The sequence below is a fragment of the Haliaeetus leucocephalus genome, unplaced genomic scaffold, assembly GCF_000737465.1.
Source record: "Haliaeetus leucocephalus isolate CR32 unplaced genomic scaffold, Haliaeetus_leucocephalus-4.0 Scaffold605, whole genome shotgun sequence".
NCBI lineage: Eukaryota > Metazoa > Chordata > Aves > Accipitriformes > Accipitridae > Haliaeetus > Haliaeetus leucocephalus.
This window is the reverse complement of record NW_010973041.1, coordinates 3,349,198-3,370,066: the sequence shown is the minus strand read 5'-3', so window position 1 is coordinate 3,370,066 and position 20,869 is coordinate 3,349,198. Positions and strand designations below refer to the sequence as shown.

Sequence of the window (20,869 nt, the reverse complement as noted above, 5' to 3'; positions counted from 1 at the left end):
CTAAAGAGAAGAGGTCACAAGTTCAGTTAGGGTAGAAGCTGTGGTTGTGGAGTTGCAGATCCTCTGAGAGACTAATTTAAGTAATGTCCCACAGTGTATGTAGTCACAGTGTGCTGGAAAGCTAAATTCCTTGAGAACAAGTGACCTGGCAGCTACAAGACAGACCATTCCTGCTCCCATGTGGGACACCACTTCTTGCAGGTTTTCCATACTTCTTTCTTCCTCCCAAAGCAGTATCAGTGCAAGCAGAGATCCTGAAACCTTTCAGCCTTTGCAGAGCCAGCTAACACATCCCTCTCCCCATGAGCTTTCCCTCCACCATTCATGCTACCACTTAAGTTCTTATTAAGTTTCTGTAGCATGGAGAATGGAAGAAGAGATCTGCTGAGACCTGCTTTTCTATGTGTTTTAGCCCTTAATGATTGCCATAATGCAGAAAAGCTGGCATATGACGCATCAGCCTTCTAATATTCATTCTCCAGGTGAGACAGCGTTCCTTCATAGCAGCAGTGACAAATCCTTCTCATGGAAAAGCAGAGAATGTGCTAAAGAATTTGCACTTACTTTCTATTGCACATGTTTTCTATTATTATCAGAACTAGACTGAAGAATGGGTTCATTTACATGTCTGATCTGGAAGCAGACCTCTGTGCTCTTCAAATGGCACATCTAGCATCAGATAAGAGGGTACGCTGGGGAAGACAGCAGCGGAGGATGGCTTTGGGAGCTGTCACCTGTCAGTCAACAATTACTGGGCTTGAGGATTGTCTAGACCATTCCTAAGCTTCAGTCCCTATGCTCGTATAAGCAGAATGCCTAGACTAATCAAGGCATTTAGACACTAGACAAAAAAAGGGAATCAAATTGCTCCAAAGTATAATAAGTCAGCAAGAAAGTAATTCAGTGCTAAGGCGGACAGATAGACAGCTATCTATTAGACTGCATCACTCACCATACAGATGGGGCCAACACAATTTTTATCAATCTCCTTTGATGGTACTCTTGAAGTGTACTGGGTTTGTAGGTTGATTCACCTGCCAGCTTAATTTACAATGAAGCATCTGTTAGATCCTGAACCACAGGAACAGGAAAAAGGGGAGAGAAGGAGGAAGCTCTGACATAAAATCTAGTTGTAAATATCTACCTGGTATTTTCCAGGTACATATATTTCAAGACACCAAACTTTCTAAGAGCATAGCTGTGCTGCTGCTATAACTTTCCTGTAACATACATATATGCACAGAATTCACAAAGTTTAACGAACAGAGGAAAGCTACAGCCATACAATAGTCTATGTCTTGCAGAATTTTCTTTATTTCATTGGCACAAGAGATTAACTCAAAGCCCTTGGCAAGCACATCCATATTGAAGGAAGGACCAAGGAAGGGCAGCAACAGTGAAAAGAAGTTAAGCTTTACAAAAGAAAATTCTTCTTTAGCCCAAATCCAGCATTGGTGTGACAGGTGTAAAGATCAAGCAGAAAGGATTGTCTGGAATTTACAACAGTCTTCAGCTGGTAGCCTACAGCTACATGCATCCACCACTGGGTGACTGAATGATCAGTTAACAGCCAACAATCTGACCCCTCCCCTCAGCCCCTGGCAAAGTTTTGTCTTAAAATGAAAGAAACAAGCCAGCTGTAGAGATTATACATTTTTTATTGCAGGGCAGGTGTGCATGAAGCAATGGCGGTTCCGGGATGGTGCAATTGCAATGGCTGCAAAGAATGAAGAAAGAGTACAGACAGCAAATGCAGGCAAACGGCACTTTGCCCACATCACGGGCACCTCTTCATGCTTTCGAAGAGCAGTAAGACAGGGAGAGCTCTGAGACAAAGTCAGTGATGTCAAACAGTGTCCTCACATTTCTACAGGCTGTATTGTGAAGAGGCCTTTGCTCAGTAAAAGTATTTGAGGAATCTCTATTCATACCTACCAGTCAGCTGCTTCCCTGCACCTGCAGAAAAGTGCCCCAAGTGGCAACTATTATTACTGTCTAAGGATCCAGAAAAATTCTACCACAATATTAGTAAGAAACAATTGAAAGTTTAGTTCCTGATTTAGTGGTTGTTTTGAATCACATCCACGAGGGCCCTCCAGAGTCTTGGTCTGTTTTTGTAGCTGCATTGTTGGGCTCCTCTTTTGGAAGTAGCATTACACACATGCTCTGTGCAAAAACTCTGAAGCTGCCAGCTACCAAAATTTACTAGTTAAGCATGGACCAGGCAGTGTATTTCTGAATATGCATTAATTTTTCAGCAGAAGTCCTAGGCTTTAAACACTTTAAAAGTATGTTCTCATTTTGATCAGCCATAACTAGGCTATTTCATTACAGTAAGTTAATAACCTCTGAAATTCTCCTCTACAAAAACTCATAGCTTAAAAGTGATTTTGTACTTCCATTAAATGCCAAGTTGCAGCTTCTTAAACTGCTTAATCAGTTTCCAACCAATTTAGCTCTTGCTCCTGAAGCAGCCTGCCAGTGCTGAAACTAGCATTAAGAATCACAGGATAATTCAGGCTGGCACAGATTTTGGGAGGTCTGCATCCCAGCTTTCTGCTTTATATAGCCATCAGTTCAGACCAGGATGCTCAGGGCTTTATCCAGTCTGGTCTTGAAAACCCTGAAGGATGGAGACAGCACAACCTCTCTGGGCCTGCTCTGTACTGCTTTATTGTCCTCATTGGAAAGAGTTTTTCATTATGTCAAGTCGAAAAGAAGTCCATGTTCTTGTTTATTTCAGCAGAACTCTCTTCTGACTGTCTTCTCATTTCAAACTACAGACCTGATGAAGAAATCACATGGCAATGTTCTCTGGCCTGTGTTATGCTGGAGGTCAGATTAGAATAAATGAAATAATCACCTGTGGCCTTAAATATCTGGATATCTTTCACAGCGACTCTTACAACAGAAGAAAAACCCATTCCATTCACTGAAAATGCAAACAAGACAGAATTACTCTCAATTTAAGGCTACAATGAGGAGGAGAAAAAAATCTAAGGCAACTGAATTTGTCTTGTTTGGGAATCTGGGCCTGAAGGGAGCACAGGAGCAGAGAGCTACTTGCTTTCTTAGCTGCTTTTTTGACACTGCCTGAACACATATAGTGAAAGCTGACAACTTGCAATTCACCAAAACCTGCAGCTGTCCCAAGGATCTACTGCTTTCCGCTTCAAATGATTTCTTCAGCCTGTTTACCAAAAAGCACAGAGGTAAAAAAAGTAGGGGAGTTAAAAAAAAAAAAAAAGCTACTTTTGAAGCAATGAGGTATTTAAGTTGTCCATATAAGCCTGGGAAATAGATGTCTCGAAAGGTGTTTAAATAGTGAGACTACTAGGTGCCTGGAAGAGCAACTAGTATTTACTGAAGAAAAAGAGTTTACCTAAAGCTAAACAAAACTCCAGCACACTACAAAAATTCATGCTGGGGACTACTATGGAAAGTTTCACCAGAGTGGCCTGAGCAGGCATAGAGAGTGAAATCTGCTCTGTTCTGTTCCTGCATTCCCACACTGTGAGGGCTGAGACAGGTCAGGGTATATCCGTGGTTACACACAGAACTTGTTTCCAGAGCTGTCAGCCTCTTACATGCCTTAAATCCACTTAAAATGAATAAAGGAAATGGAGAATAATGGAAACAAGAACAAGTACATAATCACATCTAAAATCCTCTACAGGTTGTGAGGCCATTTTACAAAGACAGTCCTTAAGCTTTGCCTATACAAAGAAGTTGTGCTAATATTCAGCACCTGTTTTTGTCACCTGCATACAATTCTTCATAGCTCTTCCATTCCCATACCAGCTTCCTTTTCTCCTGCCAGCCAGTTCAGTATTAGTAGGAGAGTAGCTGGAGGAAGACACTCTATACCAGCAAATGAATAGACCAGAATGACTGGAGAAAGCAGAGAGGAAATAGCACCAGACCACAGGAACTACAGAGACTGGTAAGTGGTCAGAGGTCATTGTGCCAATGTAAACACTGAGAGGATTAAATATAACATTCATAACAATTCATAATTCAACTGCATTCCTGTTTTTTTTAAACCACAGAGTAACACCACCACGACAAAAAAAAAGCCCGCCAAGCTTGGCTATCCTTATCCTGAAATAATTTTCCTTGAAAGTAGCTCCTCAATGAAACCCACGCTTAATCGCAGTTCTTGAAATCCCTTTTTAGATAGTTTGCATGAGATATGTCAAATGAAAGTGGACAAGTTAATAGGATTAAGGTGACAAAAATGTATTCAAATTTCTATGAATCCCACTCTGGATCTCTTCACCAAAGTCATTTGCTAATGGAAAGGTCAGCCCAAATCCCATCCACTGGACATATACTTTTTCCAGAACAATTCTCTGCAGACCACATGCTACAGAGAGTCAAATAAATAAATTAATGTCTTTAAGTTACAGCCACTCAACGCTTCAGAACTATTGTACTATTAGTAAGGACATACCTATGCCTGTTTTGTTTTTACATCTGAGTATATCGTCTTTCAAGATCTATTTCAACTGCTTTGAGGAATGAACAATCGTCATTTTCACTGTCATTAATTTCTCTGAATGAAAATAGAAGTTTGCATTAATACTACGCCTGTGGTGCGTCTAACCAAAGGCTGCTGCAGAACAGGTAGGAGCAAACAGTACCCAACACAATAACAAAGCTTCTCTGTCTGATCAATTGTGAAAAGCAAAACATGTAACAATATACCTACTGAGAGACTGCATTTCATTCAACAGCTTTATAAGCAGTACTCAGACTGGCAGGTAGTATCATCCCCAATTTACAGATAGGGATTGATGTGCAGATAAATCAGAAAGATTCCCTTGAAAGAAAAGCAACTTACCCCAGAACAGACCCAAACTTCCCTTTGACTGTTCTGGGTGCCTAAATAAGAACTTGCTGAGAGAAGAGGTACCCAGAACTCAGGATGCATCTGTTTCTGAACTGTAAGACCAAAGGCCTCCCAAACAATTGTACCAACAGTTTCATACCACAAACTGGTGAATCAAGAAGATAATGAGTAGTGTGCAGGTGGCCACTATGGTATCTGCAACAAAGGCTCAAGAGGAGAGGAGAGCAGAATACAGATGCAAGTGCTGCTCTATGGAATAATGCTCCAAAGGGCATCTATAAAATCTCCTTATGGGACTGTTCAGTCATCTTGGTCTGTAATACAACCATGGCACAGTCTACCACTCCATGAAAGTTCAAGCAGACTTTTCCCCTTCCTTCGGGTCAATTCACAGTGAGACAAATTCATATTATTCACAGACATCAAGCATTCCTGTTCTGACTTGTATCAGAGTCCAGCCCCATTCTAGAGACCACAGGTCTTCCGCCTTCCTCAGTTTCTTCAGATTTGATTTAATCTACAACAGCAGGAGCTGCTGGGAGGAGAAAAACAGTAGATTGAGGGTATTTACTGATTCCATTCTTAGGCTTACAATAGGTAAACCTTCAGGATAAAAGTTCCTCCAGATGTATCTTACTACAAACATAAGGCGGGAGCATCTAGAGCTGAAAGGTTGTGTGTTATAGAGTATTTGTTGGTTCAGTAAAGCCCATCAGCATGCCAGTGTGTTACCTGCTCCCCATGCTTGCAGACAGACCACATTTTCTGTGTATGCAAACTGCAAGCGCACCGAGTAATACTGGAATACTCCAAGATGGAAACTTGGTATAACAAAAGTCTGCAGAAATACCAATGGAAGCAGAATTACATACTTCACTGCACCTTCAACCGACCTGCAATTCCAAAAATCAGTCACCCTGAAGAAACATACAACAACAAATGCTTGAGAAATCAAACCCATTTTTCACTACACAAAATATATGGTACTGCTTCCTTTGAAATCCTCCTCCTTCTTGCTGTGCTGGCAAAGTGCAGAGTAAAAGATATAGTTACTGCCTTCTTTCTACCTATTAGTGTAGAAAAGAAAAGTGATAGGAACTGGGAAACAAACCACAAGTTTGTCCAGACAAACAGCTGTCAATGCCAAGAATAAGGTATTTCAAAGGTCAGGAAATACTGACAGATGCAGCCTCTTGATGTATCATCTACCAATTAGCCGCAGGCCCCAGCTGCATATTAACTGCAAAATATTCGGCTGAACTAATTTTAACATATAAGCATTCTTCTTGTTTGTTACTCATCTGGGCCAAGTACTTATCTATAACATCTCACATTCCTTACAGCAAGCTCCCAGCTTTCCCACTTGCAAGAAGTGAATCAGGACTCATTAGCTAAAACTGCTAAAAATTACATAAGTACACTGACATCTCCAAGGTGTAACATCCGGTATTTTTTTATTACCTGCAGCCACAGCTAAAGATTTAGGCTGTCTACGCTACACAATGCAATCTGCAAAGTCCTCCTCATCCAGAGGAAACTATTCCAGCAAAGATACTTCCACCTACTTGCTCCACTCTTCAGGAAAACTAACTATAGTATTATAAAACGAAAATCGTGCTGCCCTTAACAGTTCTCTCATCTGGGCTGTCTGGTTAAACCACAGCAAAGCTTGTTAGTTATATATCATCTTAGAAACAATAATCTGGAGAATAATTCACCACCCAATTCATCGGTTTTGGATGGGAAGTCAAGAGAGGGTGGGAGGGCAGAGTTCACTGCATTTCTGACTCCACTGCCTTGTACTGCACATAGCTGTACACACTTTGAAGGGAGGATACCACTCTAATTAGGCATTGCTTTCCATCCATTCTGTATCTGCCTAAGTGGCCAGGCAAAGTGCAAAGCAATGAGAACTTGATTAGCTTTCAACAAGCTAATAATGCAATGCTGACCACCCTTAGTGATTAACCTGAGAGGCTTACCAGAGACAAATGGCTAGAATGAAAACATTTTAGGCTAACAAACCCCACCATACCTGGCAGCCACAGTTAACATTTCATGTATTTCACACCATTTCTGCCAGACACCCTCAGCCTCCCCGCCTGCTGTTTAAAGGCTTAAATTTCACAATCCTTAAAAATGAGGGTGGGAAAAGAACATGCTTAGTACACAGAATGAAAGGCAGTTTATGCTTTAGGACTTCTTCCTTGCACTTACCTACACTTGTAGGAAATATATCCTCATTGTTGATTTGCACCTCAATCCAGTCCATGAGAAGATTCATATACTGGGGTGCTGGCAGTGCTGTGGGCTTCTTGTACTTCATATCGTCCTGCCATCGGTACTCATACTTAGGGCCTCCAGACATCACTGGGCAGGTCCTCTCTGTGCAGAATTCACAGATAGTTCCATAAATGAGGTTGATCCTATTGAAGAAGTCAACAACATGGACCGCCACCCAGTCATTTTGGTCTTCTCCGCTGGGCAACTGCACAGCCGCTTTCAAGTCCACACCTGAGTTCAGAGAGGCCTGAGCTCGTTTGTGGAGTTCAAACCTTTGGGTTCCAGGTTCAAACTTGCGTTTTGGGCGGAAAGTCTTATCTTTATTAAAGACTTGCTTGAGTGCTATGGACATGTCTGCTAATCTTCTGCTCTGCAGCAGCTGGCAGAAAAGCACAGCTGAGATTTAATGCAGGTATCTGAAAACAGTTGCTCCCTATCACAGGTCCTCCAGGCTCTGCTGGTTTTCTCAGAGAAGCTTGTATCAATTTCAGAGCAGTCTACTAGCTCTCTGTCTTGAAAGCCTTCCCAAAAGGTTTCATGTCCCTGAGGATATGGAAACAATATACATTAGTGGTAAGCTCAAGTCTGGCCCTGGCAGTTTGTGACTGTTTTACCATCATTTTCTGGTAACTATGAGCTGAAAAGCAAATATGTAACAAGCTAGCCTTAAAAATTGGCCAACCCCTAACCTGATGAACATTTAAAAGAAAAAAAGAAGAAAGCCTTACTTTTTAAAGTATTAAGGAATTAACTTCTCTGTCCTGTTTAAAATATTTACCCAAATAGATGCTTTTAAGCTATCATAAAGATGGGAATTCAATAAATCTTGTATAATTTTCCCATCTTTAGATAATTTTTAAACCAACCTTTTCATTTTGCTGCATTTTTTACAGTGACTGCATACCATACATAATGTATGTGTAAGTTTAGTAGACAAAATACCATGTGACAATTTAGAAGTCCTATCTAACTGCTCCTGAAGTGACCCATGGTGCCTCTAAGCATTCACCATAGCTTCAGTGCTCTTCTCTGTAGGAAAAAAATCCTCAAGCAAGATTTTTCTGTATTTGTCCTCTATTTTTAATTAATTAACAATTTGTTTTTGCAGACTCACAGAACCTAGTCAGAGTGAAACCTACAGTATTGCACAGAAATAATTCCTATTTCCCACAGGACCATACAGAGACTGTTATCTTTCTTGACCCACCTTCAGGAATTCAGCAGTGGTCTTGATTTTCTATTGGATTGTGTAGAATGATTAGAAAGTGAAGGTGAAGCTGCCACTTTCTTTACCGCTCTATGCATCTTCTCTACAGGGGAATACTTGGCATTGTCATTCTTGCAAAAGGAAGAGCATAGACTTTGCGGTTGCTCCATCTAACCTACTCTAGCAACAAAGAATGGTTTTAACAGCCAGTCTGACTGAAAAAATAAATTACCGCACGTCGTGGTTTAACCCTAGCCAGCAACTAAGCACCATGCAGCCGCTCACTCACTGCCCCCCGCCCCCAGTGGGATGGGGGAGAAAACTGGGAAAAGCAAAACTTGTGGGTTGAGATAAGAATGGTTTAATAGAACAGAAAAGAAGAAATTAATAATGATAACACTAATAAAATGACAACGGTAGTAATAAAAGGATTGGAATGTACAAATGATGTCCAGTGCAATTGCTCACCACCTGCCGATCAACACCCAGTTAGTCCCTGAGCAGCGATCCCCCACCGCCCCAGTTTATACACTAGATGTGGCGTCCCATGGTCTGGAATACCCCTTTGGCCAGTTTGGGTCAGGTGCCCTGGCTGTGTCCTGTGCCAACTTCTTGTGCCCCTCCAGCCTTCTTGCTGGCTGGCCATGAGAAGCTGAAAAATCCTTGACTTTAGTCTAAACACTACTGAGCAACAACTGAAAACATCAGTGTGTTATCAACATTCTTCTCATACTGAACTCAAAACACAGCACTGTACCAGCTACTAGGAAGACAATTAACTCTATCCAGGCTGAAACCAGGACACCATATTAGAGCCTTGTTTGTTCTTATACATATGTCCAGAAGAGTATTATCATCAGCAAATGTAGGCAATGAGTAGGTAATAGGGTAGATAGGGGCTATGACAATTAGACTTTTGTTCTACTACTGCAGGTTTTATGTTTAAAGAGAGTGTAAGCATTTCATGCTGTGCATTGTTTAAATTAGATAACACAGTAAGTTTTAAATTTGCACAGCACTACAAAAAACCTGCCCGATCAGTGGCTGATGAATTCTCTTCATGGTATTATGTATGCTCCATTGTTTCCCTTAACAGAAACCATGTCCATGAAAATTCTACTAGGCTGTGTGGAAAGCACTAAATTCTTCTGAAGACAGTTGCCCAAAGCTTTGCTGAGGGGCAGAAAGGAAGAGAAAAAGGTGCTTCTTTTTTCTTAAGTACCACAAGAAAGCAACACATATCAAGCAAAGAGAAATCTGGTGTGCTAGATGCCATCCCCACACAATAGAACGTAAGTGCCATAAAAAATCCTCTCCCAAATAGCTGAAAGATAAGCATCCACCCAATTTGCCAGGAAGCAGCAGCTAAACAAAACAAGCAGAGAAGTGCTTGGTTTTCATTTTGCTGATGGCATGATGGAGGGATACTCCAATCATGAGTTTACAAACAGTCATTTTTTCAGTGCCAGCATAATATGGTAAGTTCAGGGATGAACTCCAGGCAGACTACTGTCATATCCAACATGCCCCTTGGAGTAATGTTCAAACCTGGAGATCCTGAAACCTGACATAGGTCGGGGAAAGAAGACTTCAAACAAAACTAGCCTTGGAACAATTTAGTTAAGTGTCATTGGCAGAAAATGAAGGCACTTCAAAGAGACAACTTTGCCCTACAGTTTGTGTTTGTTACTAAGACCCATAACATCCAGCTCTCAAATGCTCTGTGCCAGTCAGCTGTTTATTTAAAAGCCTCTCAGAAGAACAGGTGAGTACTGCTGCACAGACTGAGCTTGCAGTTGACACACTTTGCGATGGCATGGAGTCGATGTCCCAGTTTACAATACTAAGGATGTTAGCTCTAGAGTTTTACAGCTCAGGTAACTATTTTTTTCCCACTCTAATATACCTGGCACTCTTATGTGGCTACTTTGACTCCCTTCCTCACCTGTAAATATTCACCAGAACATGCAAGGCGTTTTTATTTAAAACAACAAGCTGAGTACCAAATAAAACTCATCTTCAAAAGACACATTTTGAAGCACAGTACTCACTGCTGTTAAACCTTTTCCAAGAAAAACAGAAGACACCATGTTTTATAAGTTATTTTCTACTGAATATGTAAACATGATTATTCATATTAAACACATACTCTTTCCCACTCCTCTCCATACATTCAGTAAGTCTGCATAAAACCAATTAATGCAGAGAAAAAGCAACCAAAACATTCAGCAAACAACTCATGAACTCAAGTCTTCTGTGTACCAGGAGTCACATGTTGAAATTGTCTGTGAAAGCACACATACATCATGGTCAAACTCAACCCAAAGACTAATCCAAAAGATTACTCTACTATGCAGCCAGATGAAACTGTTCTTTAACCCACCAAGGAAGAATCAGAACAAACAAGAATCTCCTATACATTTCCTGTCTGGAGAGTCTTCTGTTCAGTGTCTTGCAATAAAAGCTAAGACTCTTCCTCTTTCATCTTTCTATCACTTTACACAATACAAAACTACATTATCTTTGCAATGCAGGACTGCAGAAGTCAAACTCACTGCTTAACTTCTCTTAGAGACTTAGCTGTCCTAAGAACTGATTTTTTTCTCTCTCTTAAAATGTGCCTGAAGGCTGTACAAAGCCAGGGGATGGATAGACTTGCTTTCTCATGCATCTTCACATGCAAGAATATAAAATAGAAAAGTCTATGACCAGAATTTCACAGAAATACTGTAGGGAATCATCCCTCTGAAATATTTTTTTTCATCCTGCTTCCTGAGGGTATTTACTGTCTCATTAACCCATGTCTTCACTCAAAAGCTAACAGAAATGAATGAACAAACAATTTTGAGACTCACCCCCTCACTTCTGAAACACACTGCTTTCCTGCAGGTTACACAGTTGCCCTTACTCCCCCCACTCAAGCAACCAGCTCATTTAGGCTTTTCTAAACAGTTACAAACAGCATCACTATTACTTTGCTGGAATAAAGAAGCTTTCGCTTTACTGACAAGAGACAAAAGAAGAGGCTCACCTGATTTTCAGAGGAGATCAAATACAGACACTTTAGGTTTGATCAGAGGCTGGAGCTAATGGGAAAGCTCTAGGCAGAGTCTGTGGGCTCTAAAAGCATCTTTACTGCTTAGGCAATGAAGTGGCAGTAGTTAATGGTAGGACGGCCACTCCTCTGCTTTGGACTGAATCACTAAGCTGTTGCAGGAATTCATTCACCATTAGACTTCCAACATGCTGCTGCACTGTGTTTGAAACAACAATCACTGATGAGAGGTTTGTCATTACATCTGAGATCACATACTGTCAATTAAAACTTTGTAGTGTTGGACTTACAATGCAAAGCTATTGCTTCAAAATCACATAGCATTAGCAAACGGAAAACTCATCAGATAACCTCAACAACAAATGGTGGGCAAAACCTCCTGATTTCTGAAGCACTGAGAACCTAACTTGGCTTGCTGGCCACCACTTTCACTTCCATGAAAATTTTCATCTGACGAGAATGTGAAACACTCCCAGTTTCATTATCTCAATTGGTCTTGGGAGAGTTACTTCAGAGATGAAACACTGTGAGCAATGTTGTGGTATTGGTTAGATTGGATCATAAGTCCTTGAAATATGTGGTACAGTAGTACCCACCCTCCTTCCACATAAAATTAAATTTGGCTATTGTTAACATATTTTGCAGTCTCCTCTCACATCATAGTAATGCCAGCAGAACTGCTCTTGACTTATACCTGTGTCAAAGGCAACAGAAACCAGCTTCTGACCTTTTACGACAGGTCCTAACTATACAACAGGATATAAGGAGTGGCCTTGTGGGTCATGGTAGTTTTGGCTTGATGGTATACAGAGTCGGTGTTCTGGATGCTCTTCTGAACTAGATGCTTAATATATGTCTGTCCTGGTATGGGCAGCTCAGAAAACTCCTTCCAACACTTCAGCTTCTCTTCTTTCTTTTCAGAGCAATGTATTTCTTCAGTAATACTGACATGTGACGGTCACCAACAACTTTCCTGAGGGACTATTCCATGGCATCAATAATGCAGTTAGGTGAATCCCCTTGCTGGCAGAGCCAGTGTAAGGATGGTAACTGCAGATTTGGAGATGAGCTCAGAACAGAGAACCAGACCCTCACAAGCTTCATCCATGCTGTCAGCACCACAGTTATCAATTCTGTCCCCAGCCTTATGTAGAAACATGCACATAGAGAGAGAGAAACTCAGTTGAAATATCAGGTATACCAAGTCAACATATGGAAATAATAAACCAGTCCTACCCATGCAGACACCACTAAAAGAAACACCTACAACAAACCACACACCATTACCACCATCATGTCTGAGTCACTACTGAGTTAAAAACATACTAAATCATTTCATCATATACTTTCTATAAAATCACAGATAATAAGAATGTTAAATGACACAGTTTATAAACACACAGCTTTCATCACAGCACTCTAGTGAGCATTATGCAAGCTTTAGAGGGCTGCTGAGAAGGTAGCTGGTATAATTCCCATTTTATTAATCAATAAAATGAAGAGACATGACTTCTCCAGCATCAAACACACAGTAAGCCGTCTATACAGCAAGACACTGTCTGAAAACCAACTCTACATCAGCTGATTTTTACATTTTTCCTTCCAAAAGGTAGGTCTCCATTTTGAGCACTTGCATAGTCAGATCCAAAGCCAGCTGAAGCCTGTAGGAAAGCACACACTTGATCCAAATCCCATTAGGGTCCAACATTTTTTAGACTTCTCATGTTTGGCTTCACACTTCACTATCCATACAAGGGGCCATTTTACTCCAGCTACATCAGACAACTGGGGCAGCAAATACATTGTAGGGAGGCACATACACATACCATGCTCCTTTCTGATTAAGCAAATGTGCATTTTCTACTTCCAGGCTCTTGTCTGAGAGCCAGTATTATACTATACAATGAACAGGTTCTCTGTTTAACATGCTGAAGTACAAATAATTATTCAGTAAGGAAAGGCCTGTTCTGAAATCTGAAAACACCCTTCCTATTTACAAAGTAAAAATCAGCCAAGTGAGTAGGAACAATAATATTCTGTGTATCTTATTTACCTACTTCAATTCTGCAGTTCAGGTAAGTTTTACCTGAAATCAGAAGGAAAAAAAAATGTTGTGCAATTATTTGTATTCATAGTGAAAACTTCATGATATGAGAAGACATTCCTCATGGGCAAAAACCCCTCCACTTACTAACCTATAATGTACACAAGGAGATTAAGATTTACCTTATGGTTGTGCCAGAATTGAAACAGAAAGGAAAAAGGATCAAAGCAAATTTAGGTTACTGAGAAAATGTCTCTCAAAAGCAGCGTACACAAACACAGGAACAAGGTTCTGAGGGTCAGTGTATCTTTTCCTATATTCCAACCTATCCTCAATAATCTTGCAAGTACCTTAAAGACTAATGTCCCAGAATTAAGGGTGTCTGATTATTACTGTAAGACTTAGAAGAAGTATTCACAGATATGTTTAAACAATGCCTCAGTTTCCCAGGTGCTGGCTTGGATAGCTTCTCCACAGCTTCTACAGTGAAAGTTTTCAGGTAGAACCATCACTATAAAGGACAACAATGACATGCTGCAACCTTTGTGCATGGTTTCTGTGTTATTTATATGAAATCTAGAGCACATCAATTAATACACAAAATAACAATAGTAAATGGTAGCATCCAGTGAAAGGAAGCTTACTCATGCTTCAAGACAAGAATTGGCTTTTTTTATTATGGTAGAAGTCCCAGAAACTTTAGGAAAAAAATCAGAATTTGGCTTAAAGTTCTCCCCAAGAAAGGATTCCTGTGGTTTCTCAAAGTTCTTCCCTTTCCTCTAAAACTACTAGGATTACCTTACACTAATCTGTATGTGACAACCACAGTAACAACACTGCAGCTTCAAGGTACTCACGTGGAAAGCACTGACTGGGAAGAAGCCTTCCATAGTCAGAAACAATTCCCACATACATCAACATCCATTCATCTGACATGAAATAACTAGCCTTTGTTTTGTCTGTGCATGGGGAAAAAAAGGAGCAAGTGATTTCATGAGACTAATAAAAGCCACAATTGTAAAAGATTAAAGAAAACAGCATAAACAGTATTTTTACAATCAAGGTGCCAAGCCTCGATGAAGTAAATATAAATGACCTTTGATTCTTTTCTTGTTTAGACTAATAACCATTCTACCCCCTTTCTAAGGTAAAAAATTAGAAAGGGAAAGCAAAATACAATGGATAGCTGTCTATAAAACTGCGTCCTTTAAAAATGAACATAGTTATGTAACATGTGACAAACAGTAACTAAATTGGATCAACTTCTGCCTGAAAATCTCTAGGCTATGCTAATAGAGTAGCAATATATGACAAAGGGAATAAAATAATGCCTTACGATTCTGCCAAAGCCCAGAGATTTTCATAGCAAGAAAATTGAAAAATAACGGCTGAAGAACAGGGTCAATCCCTCTGTTGTGACTGAGTAACAATGGATTTGGTGGGCGTCAGGGTGTTCACAGTCCTTTTCAGACAAATGCCCTTAATCATTTTATCAGCATATCATGAGCATACCTTAGAGGCGATGTTAGGTAGAACTATTGCATTTTAGTATCCCAGTGCTTTATTTGCAACCATTTAATTGCACTTCTTTCAATAAATTTTCCTTCTACAGACTACAAAAAGGAGAAGTCCCTCTTTCCTTTCAGGAAAATTGTTTGTACAAAACAATTAGAAGTTGACTTAAACAGCAATCATTTCTACGATGAAGTACATTAGCTGTTTGACAGCAGCAGAATCAGATATGACTGCTCAAATCTTAGGTGATAAGTGCTGTTTATTAACCCAAATGAAGCATGCTTTTCACCATGGCAATAAAGGTTTGTGTTTTAACAGAGGACTCACCTCTCAACCAGTATCATTCTAGTACCTTTTACAAGTATTAAATGTAATTACAACACATCTGAAGTTCTGGAAAGGTACACTGATCACCATGAAGATACTGAGCATACCCTGGCACTTATTTCTTCACTGCAAGCTTATATTGTAACAGCATCCATGGCAGTCCAGTCAGGAACATGGCCTTACTGTAGCACACAGTTTAAGGTGAACTGAAATAGGTCTCTCTCAGAACTACAGTAAAGAAACTGCAAAAAATGCATGGTTTAGATTACACTGAAGTTCAGCCTCTGCTCCTCTTTCATCCAGGAATTTAAGGTCTTGACCCTCTACAGATTGATAGTCATGCAGGAGTATGTATGGCTACAACTTTTTTCTGAAAAGTCAGTCCTGCCTCACCTCCACCCCTTTCATGTTCCTGCCTTCTTGCCATCTCCCCTATGATACACGGCCCAGGTGTTTATATATCCCCTTGCAGGGAGCTGTACAAGACGAATATGTAAACTGCAATAACTAAACAAACAAATGATTTTTCATCCCAATCAACTTCTTTGATCCCCTGCTTGGTCACACAGCACAGGGAAGAGGACAACATAAGGAAAAGTCTGTGTGGAAGGCAGATGGAATATGAAACCCATGGGAGTGGTTTTTCAGCCACAGCCACTTTAGTGAATCACAGCGTTTGTCATGATCATTTCAGACCTCCCAAACCTTTAAAGCAGGTGGGGAACTCCCTGTAGCTCAGGCAGCTACCAAGGCTGAAGTCTGACAGCATGACAGATCACAGTGAAGCATGCAGTTCTGACAGTCCCTTTGAATGCTGATTTTTTGTTACACACCCAAGTTCTTCCAGCTCTCTCCCTGTTTCACAGGCTTTTACTGGTCTGAGCTGTGGCTAGCATACGTGCAAGCACAGTCACCAAACCACATTCTCTGTAAGTACACAAGCAGCCTCTGCTTCCAGTTATCAGGCCCTTGTGACCTGCTATGTCCCTCCACCACTAAGAAAGCAAAGCCTTTATGAGTGCAGGTGCCTTGTCTCGCCAGCTGCTGTTACAATCATCGCTCCCGTAAACAGTTACTATACTGAGTAGTTCGGCTCACCCATTGCGGTAGGAGTAGCAACAGAACCAGCTCACTAACCCTGTTTCTGCCAGTCTTTCAGTCTTTGTGGGTGGAGTTCTCACAACAGTGTATGGTTGTTACACTTCTGTAGCATGCTTATTGCAGCATTGGCTGCAACAGATAAATGTTATCCTTTAAAAACAATATACAGAGGACAGGTGAAGGTAGTAAGAAAATTTTAATGGCCTTGAAGAAGAAGAGGAGATACAAATTAAATTACATGGTGATTCTCTATGATAATATACATTTATCTTCTCCAGCTTGTTTCATTTCTGACTCCAACCTCTTTCTGAAGATGAAATTTTGACTATGCTGCAGTCAGTGGAAGTTCTGATACTGACTTCAACAGTGCTAAAATTTTACTTTTACACTCTGAACACTCTCCTTTGACAAGACAATAAGAACTCTTTATTAAACTACAGTTGAACTTCACAAATCTCTTTGTTCTGTTCAGCTTAATCTACTCCTAAATCTACACTCTGGCTTTTAAAAGTACTGGCACAATTGAGTAGACAGTCAAGAGAGTTAAATTAATCATTTCTTGCTCACTCCTACACTTCCAGAACATCCACACAATTCCTATACAAAAGGCTAAAATTAAGTCCACTGAAGCCTGTTGAAAAAATGCCAGTCAGGTCATATGAGTGATAGGGAACAGCAAAATATGCACACACAAAAATGTGGTCTCAGACCTCATGTCAGGGCCTTACCCTTCTCCTTTGTGTACAGATCAACCAGATGGCAGGTCTTCCTGTACAAGGCAATACAATGGCTCATCTGCTAGAAGACTGCAGTTTATGCCCTAGACCTTCAAGCACTGTACTCTGCATGCAGTGAGCAAACTCAGTTTTATTTTTGGTCTAAATCTTAGCTTTAGGAAACCACGTATGTGCTCTGCATTAAGAAAAAAGTCTAAATCGTATGTTCCATCTCAGTGACATTTCAGCTAAAACCACTCATTTTCTTGTCCAGGGAAAGCATGCAAAGAAACAGAGATACAAAAGCAGAGTCATGTTACATATACTATGCTGACAGAGACAAATAATTAACACTCCACAGAGAAAACAGGGCTTCCTGCAAGCATAGATATTGAGAATAAGATGTAACAAGGTCAGTCGACATCCATTCAGACCCTTTAGCCTTGTCTGGCTTCTCCCACCAAAGCTCAAGTTACTGTGCAGAGGGTGGACAGGGCAGAGGCAGGTTGGTGACACAGTGCCTCTGCAACTGTCCTAAGAAGTTCGGGATTTCAGAGATGTTTTCCAAAGCAAAGATCTCCAAGGAGGCTACGGCATCTTCAGTCGGTGTGCTGCACCCTTTCTAACAAACGCTGGTAATTCTCGACATGGCCATCGTGATTTTCAGTTACAAAAAATTAGCTTAAACTCTATGTCGCCAAGAGACAAAATTTGCCTAAAATCATGTGGGAGTCAGTAACTGAGGTCAAGTCTGACCTATGCAGCCCCTCAAATTGACTGCCAATAACTCAAAACTGAGTGGGATTGCTATGGGCACTACACACTCCAGTAGGAGCACAGTGAAGGTAGCTTTAGTATTAACAAAGGGGAAACAGGATTTATTTGTCTTTAAAAAGCAGGGCTGATGAAGACAAGGCAAAATGCATAGTTCTTTACAAGTGGTAGAATATGAAAAAAAGTTATAATTTAATTGTGAATATCTTTCAATTATTTATACCATAAATCTAAAACTTTGTCCTGAAATGGAGCTCCAGGAGCTGTAGGACTCAATCCATTGACTTTAAACCACAGTTCTGCATGATTATCAGGAAAGCTAAGTGTATGAAACAACAGAAGAAATCTTTGTTTCTCATGGTTTGGATCAAAGTGCTTAATATGGCAGTTAGGGACAGTGGCAGCAACTACAGTGGATTATGGATGTTTTCAAACTCATACCAAGGAGACATAAAGTCAAGGTATTTGTACCTGTGTCTTTTGAAGAACTCAAAAGATTTCACAGATCTGAGAGAAATGATGATTTTGTAGGTCAATGGTCTGGTGTACTGGTAGCCTGCAACTTGGCAAGTCATACAGTGCTTCAGCAGTGTGCAGTCACAAGGCATAGCCTCTGCAGTTAGTGGTGGGGTCACAAGTGTCTAGTTGTGCGATCTGTGCTTTCAAAATTCAGAGGAATAAATCATCCACCATGTTGATTTATATGTTGGTGTTATGGGTTTGTGTGGCGTGGGTTTTTTTGGTAGTGGGGGAGGGGCTGCAGGGGTGGCTCCTGTGAGAAGCTGCCAGAAGCTTCCCTGGCTCCAACTTGGACCTGCCGCTGGCCAAGGTTGACCCTGTCAGTGACAGTGGTAGCACCTCTGGGAGAACAGGTTTAAGAAGGGGAACCTGCAGTGAGTAGTGGGATTGGAATGTGAGAGGAACACCTCTGCAGACAGCAAGGTCAGTGAGGAAGGAGGGGGAGGAGGTGTGCCTGAGGAGGTTGATGCCTCTGCAGCCCGTGGTGAGGCAGGAGGCTGTCCCCCCCAGCCCATGGAGGGGAGCAAGGGGGCAGAGGCCCCTGAAGATGGCCGAGACTCCATGGGAAAGCCCGCGCTGGAGCAGTGTGTGAAGATCAGCCCGCGGAAAGGACCCACGCCAGGGAAGTTTGTGAGGAACTGCAGCCCGCAGAAAGGACCCACGTTGGAGAAGTTTGTGAAGGACTGTCTCCCACGGGAGGGACCCCACGGCAGAGCAGGGAACGGGTGAGGAGTCCTCCCCCCGAGGAGGAAGGCGCGGCAGAGACAAGGTGTGGGGAGCTGACCCCAACCCCATCCCCTGTTCCCCTGCGCCGCCGGGGGGAGGAGGGAGAGAGAACCGGGAGTGGGGTTGAGCCGGGAAGGAGGGAGGCGTGGGGGGAAGGTGTTCTCAGGTTTGGTTTTACTTCCTAATATCCTTGTTTTGATTTGACCTGTAGGAAATTAAACTGATTTTGTTTCTTCCCCAAGCTGAGTCTGGTTTTTGCCCATGACCATAAGTGGTGAGCGATCCCTCCCAGTCCTTATCTCGACCCATGAGCCTGCCTTTATATTTCTCCTCATCCCACCATGGCAGGAGAGGGGGGAGTGAGCCAGCGGCTGTGTGGTGCTCTGTTACTGACTGGGCTGAAACCATGACAGTTGGCCTTAACTTGCAGGACGAAACTGACTTGATGGCTGAAGAAATTTTTCTCCAGAGAACCATTCTGACGACCACCCTGCAACTTTACCATGTTCAACCTTATCATTTGGTCACAATGACCTACTATTATGCACAGGGGGAAAACCAGAGAATGTGCTAAATCTGTGCCCCCCTGCCCCAAACCAGCCTGGAAACAGAATACCTGGGGCGAGGTAATCATCCACACTCCAGAGCTCTAAATCAGCAGTCTTACAGGACTCACTTGGAGAAAAAAATCCAGTGTTTTCTTTGCCATCTGCGATACCTGAAATATAATGAAAGCAAGTAAATGAAGTCAGAGACATGACATATCAAACACTTAATATGGGAAAGAACACTGAGGATAGTAGTAACCACCTCCCTGGAGGACAGCGAGTGTCCTCTCCAATTCATGATACAACTGTTGCTGTAACAAGGATTCTTCACCTGGGGAGAGAACAGGACAGAAAAAATGTGCTGTCCCTGATGCAGTTTAGCAGAGAGTAAGTAGCCAGGACCTACCACTGACTGGATAGCTCTGCACAGGCCATGATGCACAAGCAGTAGAGGAGCAATGCGCTAGCAACATGCTGTAGGGAACAATTGCAGAACAGCCTTCTTCCCCCTACACACCAAAGAGTAACTTTCCAGTTTCTAATTCTACTTTGCCTTTCTAGTGAACTAAACCACCTTCAAAGCCTTTTCTACATACTGCTTAATGCATACTGTGCTTCAGAAGGCATTTAACACAGCAAACAAAACTTCTATTCACAAACTGATCTGGAAGGAGAGTTTGGGTGTTTTTTTAATTAGTCCCTGCAGCAAGCCATTTCTAGGCAGAAGTACAGTATTTGATTACTCTTTACAGTTTGTGGTCAAAGCAACTCTCTGCTGTGGTTTAACCCCAGCCAGCAACTAGGGACCATGCAGTTGCTCACTCACATCCTTCCCCCCGACCCTGTGGGATGGGGGACAGACTCAGGGAAAAAAGTAAAACTCATAGGTTGAGATAAGAACAGTTTAACAGAACAAAAAGGAAGAAAACACTAACGATAATCATAACAACAACAAAATTACAATAATAACAACAATAATAAAAGAATTGGAATATACAAAACAAGTGATGCACAATGCAATTGCTCACCAATTGCCAACCAATGCCCAGCCAGTTCCCAAGCAGCGATCTGCCCCCTGCTCCAGCCAACTCCCCTCAGTTTATATACTAGGCATGATGTCACATGGTATGGAATACCCTTTTGGTTGGTTTGGGTCAGCTGTCCTGGCTGTGTTTCCTCCCAATTTCTTGTGCCCCTCCAGC

The 20,869-nt window shown here is 41.5% G+C and overlaps 1 protein-coding gene across 1 annotated transcript in view; it reads right to left on the bottom strand.

Moving 5' to 3' along the window:
• Positions 1–7,493, bottom strand: part of MOB3B (MOB kinase activator 3B) — a 91,812-nt gene extending 84,319 nt beyond the window's left edge. The window contains exon 1 of the mRNA XM_010578174.1: positions 7,070–7,493. Within this exon, the coding sequence (XP_010576476.1) occupies positions 7,070–7,487 (418 nt within the window). The 5' untranslated portion in view covers positions 7,488–7,493. The remainder of the gene's footprint in view (positions 1–7,069) is intronic.
• Between the last annotated feature and the right edge of the window lie 13,376 nt (positions 7,494–20,869).